General features: G+C 42.6%; 1 protein-coding gene across 1 annotated transcript; it reads left to right on the forward strand.

Moving 5' to 3' along the window:
- The first annotated feature begins 4779 nt into the window (after positions 1–4779).
- On the forward strand, positions 4780–9835 carry LOC120699236 (enolase-like). Its single transcript, XM_039983151.1, has 17 exons — positions 4780–5009; positions 5633–5696; positions 5804–5868; positions 6695–6742; positions 6831–6917; positions 7023–7103; positions 7187–7288; positions 7368–7448; positions 7541–7615; positions 7776–7838; positions 8173–8253; positions 8341–8535; positions 8627–8677; positions 8781–8869; positions 8945–8996; positions 9148–9204; positions 9477–9835. Exons 1-17 carry the CDS (start codon positions 4944–4946, stop codon positions 9555–9557), a joined length of 1338 nt encoding a protein of 445 aa, XP_039839085.1. The 5' UTR covers positions 4780–4943; the 3' UTR covers positions 9558–9835.
- Positions 9836–10058: the final 223 nt, after the last annotated feature.

Raw genomic sequence — 10058 nt, forward strand, 5'->3', positions numbered from 1 at the left:
TCCGGGACCCGGCGGGGGTCCGGTACTCCCTGGGAGGTCCGGGGCCCCAGCTGTTTTGGCTGAGGGCTACCTCCTCCGGGACACGTGGCGCCATCGGACCTCCCCCAAGCGGGGAGCGGGTCCGGGCCGTTTGCCGGAAGAGTAGGGCTCCGGACCACAGGGGTCCGGCTGTTCGGCCGTCAGGGCGTAGTTAAGGATAACTACGAGACCCTTGCCTAGACACAGCAAAAGGGGGTACCCCAGTCTTGGGGTACTGACAAATATCTAGTATGAGGTTTGCACGATTGCGGAATCAATCTTTTTTACAGATGATTACTCTGTCCAGTCCCTTTATGCAGTAGTTAGCATCAGAAGTATTTTGCCTATCTATTCACGATTTGTAAGTCACGCATAAATGCACGTCCCATCTATGCATCACATGTGACTAGGTTGGAGATGCTTTCCCTTTGAAGTAACCAGCGGGAACCATTTAGTACCGGGCCAAGACACAGACTGGTATTAAATGTCACCTTTTAGTACCGATCAATGTCACCGACCAATACTAAAAGGTAACTTTTAAGTATTGGGTGGTGTACATTATGACCTAGTACTAAGATGGATCCGGGACCTTTCAAATTTGGACCCAGTACTAAAATGGCTCTCTGCCAACTTTAGTATCGAACCCAAAGTTAATCGGTATTAACATGCACGGATGAAAGCTCATTTTGCTTGTAGTGAACCATATACAACCAATACTATTCACTACCGCTGAACTTTTCAATACTATACAATTATAATCTAGACCGCTGGGTGTTTCTATATTAGTCCTTTCCAAACACTAGTATAGACTAGTATTGTGTACCTAAGGCCTTGTTTGGTAACGTTCTAGATTTCCTAGAACACGCAAGCCAAAAAAAGAATCTCGCATGCATTAAGTACTAAATGAAGTCTATTTGCAAAACCAACTCACGGATGGGTGTAACTTTTTGCGATGAATCTAATGACGGCAATTAATCGATGATTGGCTATAGTAATGCTACAGTAACCATCCTCTAATCATGCGGTCAAATGTCTCGTTAGATTTCTCAAGGTTCCTAGCTCAAGGGTTCTGGAGTTGATTTTATAAACTGTCTCTATTTGGCACCCCTAATTAGCGGTCAAGTCTATTCTAGAATCTTCTATGAGCAAACTAAACAGGGCCTAAAATACCTCATTTGAGACAATACTATATGCCTCAGTTTCTGAAGTTTAACTTATGTTCAGTCCGTGCTTTATGATATTTTTGGTTGATATCAGCTAAAGTTTATATGCCTTTGTTGCTTGTTACTTAGGATATTGGTGAGGTATGTGAGAAGGGGGTCACATTATAATGGTAAGTTCAGTTTGCCTGACTAGTATGGTCTTCTGCTTTTGCTATGGTATTCATGGGATGGAAGGTCTGTTCTTGCATTTCGACATGATGTAAAATGTAAAACTTGCATATGAGTATATTTGAGTAAAACAGTGCATAAAGGCAAGCTATAGCCACCCTGATTGCTCATTTACACACAAGCTCGTCATTAGCTACCCAACCTGCCATTTTTATGTAAAGTGGGTACAATTTCTTTTCCATGCATCCCACAGTCAATGGTTTGAGCATATTTAACCATAGGAGAAGCTACTTTAATCGATTGCTTATAACCTTATCTTGAAAAAATACTAGAAATACCACATAAAGTATTTTCAGCAAGCTAGTTTCCAAATCATAGCCTCCAATATAGGGTTGTTTGGTACAACTTCATTTGATTCTGATTCTCTATAGGAGCTGATTCTCTAAGAAAAGTGATTCTATGGCTGAAAATAATTCTCTTTGATTCTCTAGCATAAATACCTAAAATTAAAATGAAGAATCACTTCACAGAATAGGAGAAGCTACTTTTTCCTGCTTCCAGCCTCTTAATTCATATCACAGAATTACTTCACATAATCGGTAGAAAATCACTTCTATCTGGGAGAATCAGCTACCAGCTCCTGTTGGATTCATCAGAGAATCAGCTCTGGGAGCTCTACCAAACGCACCCATAATCAAGTGTGCAATAACACACTAAAGTTATTGACTCTATTTCTCTCAACATGCAAGCTATCCACGTCATATAGAAACCCACTGTATCAGACGCCACGTCACCATCCACTAGGACCATATATTTATATCTTCCACCCATTTCCTGTTACTTCTAGCATTTATCTACTTATATACTATAAAGGTTAATATTTCTCACCACCGTACCCCTCACGCTAGAACCACCTGTCAGGGTGGAGAGAGGTGGGATGGAGAGTAGACCCGTATAAAGATAAAAAATAATTGAAAATGTTTCTCACCTAAATCAGACTCACCATATCCCTCACACTGGACCCACCTGTCAGGATCGAGAGGTAGGAAGAGAGTAGACCCATAAAATTGCAAGTTAGGAGATGTTTCAGTCCAAAACTTTTATTTTTTTTTTCACCGCGACCTCCCCTTACTCGCCTGTTGTACCTGCGTGGTCGCACCCAATCCCGCATGTCAAACATGCTTTCCCTGTGAAATTTGGTCGCCGATATGATCTCCATCGCCCATCCACATCGTGCCGCTGGCTGCCCCACCCATCCTCGCTCCCCATCCACACTGCTTTCCACGCATCGTTCCTTGGCGAAGCGTGACTGCGTGAGAATGTGGAGCCACTAGCGTGCGTGGAAGCGGAGCAGCAGAGGTGGCATCTGCTAGCGAGCTGATTCTCCTTCTCTTTGGGTGTGTTTGGTTCAATAGTCCAAGTGGGTTGGATTGGGCTAGACCCATTTTTGTAGGCATTTGGTTCGAAGTCTAGAGGGTTGGGTTCAACCCGAGAGGAGAATATGCTCTCCAGATGTGGGTCGGAGTGGCCCGCCCAAAATGAGCGGACTACCTCGACCCAGATGGATGACGTCTCCGCTCCATTTTAGGCCACCCGGGCAGCACGAGCAGAGCGGGAGGAGCACCGACGGGCGACTGTGCACAGACGGGCATGATTGGCGGCACTCACCGTCGCCATCGTTGACCAGGCTGGCCCTCCGTCGCAATGAGATCCGGGACACCCCAGTGGCATGGCGTAGGGGCGCGGCTTAGGCTCAAGGCGCGGCTGGCCGGTGAGTATGGCGCAAGCGGCAAACGGTGAGCGCGACGCAGGGGCGGGCATGGCGGTCGGTCGAGCGGAGGTGGGCGAGCCACGGGCATGGCACCGGCTGTCGGCACGAGTGGCGGCCGGCCGACGAGGCGCGGAGGCGGGCAAGGGAGCCGTGATGAGATCCATGGCCCGCGGGTGGGACTCTCCACCTTGTTGTCGTGGTGCTCACTGCCGCTTGGATCCCATAGGAAGAAGGCCAATGGATGGAGGAAGAAGAAGGGGAGGGGGAGGAAGAAGAAGGTGGCAGAGGGTGTCATGTGGGTCCGTTTGAAGGCTGCCTTAATAGTGTTAGCAACGGCCGCCCAACCCACATCTATACTCTCGGAACCAAATAAAAAATTGAAATGAACCCAACCCTTCAGCCAAACATCCAATGGAACCAACCCATCCTAAAAAAACTAGGTTGGGTTCAAGTGTTCAACCCAACCCACATAGTCCCCAAAGCAAACACATGCTTTGTCCTCCTTTCCTTCCAATCAGCAGCGGCCACCGGCGTGATTTGTTTTTTGATGGCGATGGCTATTGTTGATTACTTTGTTTAGTTTAATATTTGAAAAAACAAAATGTGTGTCCATTAGTGTTGTTTGCCGGTAAGCATTATGGCCAAGTGAGTATCAGTTTGCATTTGGATTTTTACTTATAGTTACCACCAGTTCAATATGTTTCATTCACTACAACGGTAGATCTTCAACACATCATGACTGAGTGTTTGTTGTACCTGAATTTTTTTTCCTCGTCTCTATTAGGACCAGAAAGCATAAGCTTCGGCTCAGATATGGAGATAATGTCAAGAGTGAAGTCTTGAACCCATAACACTGTATCTTTTAATATGATAAAATATTAAGTGCAAATCAACCTCTCTATGCAAATTATGCAAACTTCAATCTAGACCACCGAATTAACATCCAAGGGGCACAGAGAGATTGGGTAATTTTACAATTAATCGCCAGCCCTTAGATTAGGTAATCACACTTTTGCAAATCCCCTTTCTCATCCCCTATGTGCCCCTTGGATGTTGATCCGGTGGCCCAGATTGAAATTTGCATGGTTTGCAAGGAGAGATTTGTTTGCACCTGATATATTCCCTTTTAATATTCATGAAATTCTATTTATCTTTGTGAAATATAAATCAGGTGCAAACTAATCTCTCCGCGCAAGCAAACTGTACAAACTTCAATTTAGGTCATCAGATCAATATCCAAAGGGCATGGGATGATTGAGTAATTTTATAATTAACTGTCCACTCTTGAATTGGATAATCACATTTTTGCAAATTCCTCCTCCACTCCTCCTGCGCCTCTCATTAAATGTTGATTCGATAACACAGATTGTATTTTACACGATTTACACGGAGAGATTAATTTACACCTCATATTTTCTCATATAAAAAAACTCCGTCTATATTTAACTCTAGGCAAGACGGAAAGCGGGGGTGGACTTGGACCGTGAATTGATATTATCTGAGTTAGAGGGACATTTTGTTAATTTTTCCGTGTGGAGATGTGGACTGAGCTAGGGCGCACTTGGACTGCAGGTTGATGTCATCCGAATAAGAGGGTTGTTTTCTAAAAAGTGCTGTGTGGAGGTGTGGACTGCGGGTTGACGTCATCCAAATTGGAGGGTTATTTTGTAAAGCTTGCCGTGCGGAGAGGTGGACTGCATCTTAAACTTGGGCAGACCCGCTGCGATCGAATCGAAGCAGTCCCTCTCGAAATCCAGCATCGCCTTCTCCGCCGCCGCCGCTCGATCTAGACCCAGAAGGTTCTCCCCGGAGCCCGTTCGGCGATGGCGACGATCCAGTCCGTGAAGGCGCGCCAGATCTTCGACAGCCGTGGCAACCCCACCGTTGAGGTACGGTCTCCGGAATCGCTACCCGTCTCTGTTTAGCGCTCGCGCGCGCGCGCGTAGTCCGTTTGGCCCCCGATCTGCCGTGGTAGCCACGCGCCGTGGTGCCAGCGATCTCGCGTGTGGTGGTGGCTTTGTTGATTTAGTTTGCTTTCTCGTGCGAGGTGGCTTGGGGTTTTTGGCGAGGTTTTGGGGATTTTTACCAATTGGGCTATAAATGGACTGCTGGATATTTACTGGGGTAGGATCTGCACTCGTTGGCTCTTAGTGCGTTGTTTAGGTTTAGTCTAGATTAGGATTTTATCCAACTTTTAAGATAATCTCTAAATAATTTGTTGACTCTATATTCTGCTTAGGTCTGTATTTTGTTACGCTGCAGATCGGGAGGTCCGTCTTTAATATTTTTTTATTCAAATCGAATTCACAGTTTTCTGGATTGCTGTCTATTTGGTTACACATACGATTTACATTTGTGGTTTCCCATGCCATGTTATTATTAGGACTTTTTGTCGTTCGATCTGCTGATTGTTGCCCCGTCTGATTCCGTATTGATTGTACATTCTACTTGTTTAACTTGCGGTTTTATAATTGTGTGATCAGATAAGTGAACTTCATTTTCTATGCTACAGGTCGATGTGTGCTGCTCAGATGGAACATTCGCGCGTGCTGCTGTTCCCAGTGGTGCATCAACTGGTGGGTTATAGTCAATACGTGCTCATCTTACAGTTATTTTAGCATGCATATCTTGTTCCATGTTTAAAGCACTATAGCTCAAGAGCCTGACTCCATCCAATTTACAGGTGTTTATGAAGCTCTGGAGTTGAGGGATGGTGGATCTGACTACCTCGGCAAGGGAGTTTCCAAGGTTTGCCCCAAAGCTTGCATGTTATTCTACCCCAACTTGTTTGGGAAAAAAGGCTATGTTGTTGTTGTTGTTGTTGTTGTTTATTGGTTTGGTAGTTGCATCGTTATTAAATGTCTAGGCCTTTATAGGTAGTGTAAGATTTTCCCATCATGCATGTCATTCATTGTAATTTGTTCTCTGTTTTATTTTTCTTATGTGAGATAGAACTGTCATCATTTCTGCTTATTTAAAAGATAAGCTGCTGTTTCTGTTTTATACCTTAGCTGTACTCAGTGTTTTAAAGGCGGTAAGGCGAGGCGAGGCGAGCTGGGTACGCCTGGACGCCTAGGCGGCGCCTAGGCGACAAGGCGCCACTGTAACCCAAGGCGAGCTGGGTGCGCCTGGACGCCTAGGCGTCGCCTAGGCGACGCCTTTAAAACACTGCCTGTACTGTCCTGAGCTTTGAAGTTTTTTGTCTACTGGACAATGTTAGAACCAGTGTCGTGCTTTATATGAACATGCTTCTGTTTGCTGTATAATATGGCCCCTTGCATTTTTCTAAACTAAAATGTATTCTTTTTTTTTTGTGTTCCTTCTCAGAGAGTTTGCTAACTAATATAAAGCAACTTGCTGAATGCGTGCCATCACACTTTCTAGTTGAATCAGCTAAGCTTAAATTTAGTAGATTGTGGAACATCAGTGGCACCTGCAAAATGTTTTCGTATCTTTCTACACTATCATGGTAGATGGACACTACATCATTTGCTGTCTTAATAGATTTAGATTGCTGTCTTAATAGATTTAGTAAGTATTATCTATATACTTACATTCTTTTTACTTGACTCAGGCTGTTAACAATGTGAACTCTATCATTGGACCTGCTCTTGTTGGCAAGGTTTGTACCCTGTTGTCATCTTCTCCCATGGTTCTGTTATAATTTGAGGTTAAGTATATTATTAATTACCTTACTGTTTGTTCTGCAGGACCCTACGGCACAGACTGAGATTGACAACTTTATGGTTCAGCAGCTTGATGGCACTAAGAATGAGTGGGGATGGTGCAAGCAAAATGTATACATGAGGGATTAATATCATTGTAAAAGAAAGCATTCTGACATTTGATTTTCAATTGATGCCTAATATATTTCTTATTTGCTTTACTGTCTGTGTATTCAGCTTGGTGCTAATGCCATCTTGGCTGTGTCACTAGCTGTTTGCAAAGCTGGAGCTTGTATCAAGAAAATTCCTCTTTACCAGGTTTGAAAGTTATTAATGCTAGTTATAACCTATTTTCTATTTAAATATAAATGTTCTCATGAATTTGATTGTTTTGTTTGCAGCACATTGCCAATCTTGCTGGCAACAAGCAATTAGTTTTGCCTGTCCCCGCATTTAATGTCATCAATGGTGGTTCCCATGCTGGAAACAAGCTTGCTATGCAGGCAAATCTTTCAACTTAGTTTTGACACCTTATCTTGTTTTATTCACCTGCAATGTTGTTTATGTGCTTTATATATACAGGAGTTCATGATCCTGCCAACTGGAGCTGCCTCATTCAAGGAGGCTATGAAGATGGGTGTTGAAGTTTACCACAACCTGAAGGCAATGCTCATCTTTTTCATGTTGTCATTTGGTTGTCTTGTTTGTAGACTGTCAGTTATATCAAAGTTATACATCTTTTGTTATTTCTGCAGTCTGTTATCAAGAAGAAGTATGGGCAGGATGCCACCAATGTTGGTGATGAGGGTGGTTTTGCTCCGAACATTCAGGTTAGCTCATGATCTTAACGTGCGGGATCATCATTTTCCCTCAAGATATCTCAGAGACATGAAGGCATCAGAACACTTATGTTTTTCTTTTGGTTCATCATGGGAAACTAGTATTAATGTTGTAGTCGATTTAATATTTTCCCTCTTTCCTGATTTCTAGGAAAACAAGGAAGGACTTGAGCTGCTAAAGACTGCTATTGAGAAGGCCGGATACACCGGAAAGGTTTGTCTGCTTGATTTAATTTATTACCCAGTCTGTTTCACTATATTTGCACATAGCACACAATGCACACTAATCAAGGAAATATGGGTTCCAAGAACAAAATGATGTGAAGTGATCCTCCATACCTCTATTAAATAACATAAAGAGACCACTTCTCTTCTTTTGGAGCATTTAATTAGGAGTTGGAAGTGGAAATATTTCATAACTACACTATTCTATGGACAAATATTGTGAAAGCTCTCGAGACCATTAGAAACATAGCAAAACCGAGGGAGCATTGTGTTTCGAAATGTAAAGTTTGGTTTGTTGACCCTTGTCACTATCTGAATGCTAGGTTGTCATTGGGATGGATGTTGCTGCTTCTGAATTCTACAATGACAAGGACAAGACATATGACCTCAACTTCAAGGAGGAGGTAGTCTCACTGTTACTTTTCATTTTGTATAGTTATGAACTTAGTTGGATTGATTCCAGTTTGTAATCATATTTTCTATTGCTCTAGAACAATGATGGTTCACAGAAGATATCTGGAGACAGCTTGAAGAACGTATACAAGTCATTTGTGAGTGAGTACCCCATTGTCTCGATTGAAGACCCATTTGACCAGGATGACTGGGTTCACTATGCCAAGATGACTGAAGAAATTGGAGAGCAAGTACAGATTGTTGGTGATGACCTTCTTGTCACCAACCCAACTGTAAGTATCTTGTTTTTGCTTTGTATTGATATGGTCAACCATTAATTTTTTTAGGCAGTTAACATTTATTTACAAATCCATGTGTTTTCAGAGGGTTGCAAAGGCTATCAAGGAGAAGTCATGCAATGCTCTTCTGCTTAAGGTGTTTATCATGCCCAGCATATTCTGTTGAATTTGTTCTGTCTGCTCTGTGCATATTTAAACAGTTCGTTATTGAGTGCTGCCGTATTCACCATTTTTTTCAGGTTAACCAAATTGGATCTGTTACTGAGAGTATTGAGGCAGTGAAGATGTCAAAGCATGCTGGCTGGGGTGTGATGACCAGTCACAGGAGGTATGCATATAGCTGATGTGTCACTGTTCATGTTGACTTGGTATGATATCTGATGTTAATTTTTTTATTTATTAGCGGTGAGACTGAGGATACATTTATTGCTGATTTGGCGGTTGGTTTGGCCACGGTAAGATTAGAATCTGGGTATATTTAGCATATTAAAAAATGTTAGATAATTGCTATCATTAATACAACACCTTATCTGTTATCAAAGATCTAAGAAACATCATTTTTTGATGGAAATGCTAAATATATATGTACCCATTTTTTTGTAACAGGGTCAGATCAAGACTGGAGCTCCCTGCCGGTCTGAGCGTCTTGCCAAGTACAATCAGGCAAGTGATTCTCTTCTGTTCTAGTATTGCAATCAAAAACCTATTTTTGTAGCTCCATTTTTGCAATGACGGCCATAGTTTCATCTTTGATATATGTTTTATTATGGTTTGGTGTCATTTATAACACTGTCAATGCTATTTGTTTTGTAGTTATTTATTCCAAAACAATACTTCATTCTTTAAATTCATACTAATTGCTTGCGGTACGCCTGTTGTATAATTTGAGTGGACTTTCATTTTACTAACATGTTCTATTGGTTGGATTGAAACAGCTTCTTAGGATCGAGGAAGAGCTTGGTGCTGCCGCTGTCTATGCTGGCGCCAAGTTCCGCGCACCTGTGGAGCCCTACTAAGCTAGAGCGATGCTGGAGGCCGACCATCTTGTTTAAGTTTTGTGAAGAAGGTTACTGCACCCTCCACCCTCCACCATATAGAACCTCTGGTCTGGATTGAACTTGCTAAAGTTGTGATCGAGCAATAAGTTCCCACTTAGTTTTGGGAGACGGACATGTAACAAAAAAACTCCAGTTTTTGGTTTTTCTATGTTGAGCCTGAACATGCTTGATCATAATGTAGGCCGCTGTTTGTTTTGGATTGAATGAAGCGGTATTCCTCTAACCTTTTACTCTTATGACATCTCTCTCCGCTGAGGCTGCCCTACGTGTTTATGCTATAGTATTATGCGGCTGTGACGTCATTCAAATCAGGCACTTGTTTATATTGATACGTTTGTCTTTGGCTTATTATGATTTATTTCTTGAATCTGTTAAAGTGATGAATTCAACCTACAAGCTGAGCGTGCACCTTCTGCCGATCAGTTTCGAGGAGGTTAATATGGATCAAGGTGATGTCGA

The sequence above is a fragment of the Panicum virgatum genome, chromosome 3K (genome assembly GCF_016808335.1).
Source record: "Panicum virgatum strain AP13 chromosome 3K, P.virgatum_v5, whole genome shotgun sequence".
In the NCBI taxonomy this organism is placed as follows: Eukaryota; Viridiplantae; Streptophyta; class Magnoliopsida; order Poales; family Poaceae; genus Panicum; species Panicum virgatum.

Coding starts and splice junctions, on each gene's coding strand:
- LOC120699236 (XM_039983151.1), top strand. CDS start 4,944: ATGGCGACGATCCAGTCCGTGAAGGCGCGCCAGATCTTCGACAGCCGT. Junction 7,839..8,172: donor AGGCCGGATACACCGGAAAG/GTTTGTCTGCTT, acceptor TCTGAATGCTAG/GTTGTCATTGGGATGGATGT. Junction 8,870..8,944: donor GTGATGACCAGTCACAGGAG/GTATGCATATAG, acceptor TTTATTTATTAG/CGGTGAGACTGAGGATACAT.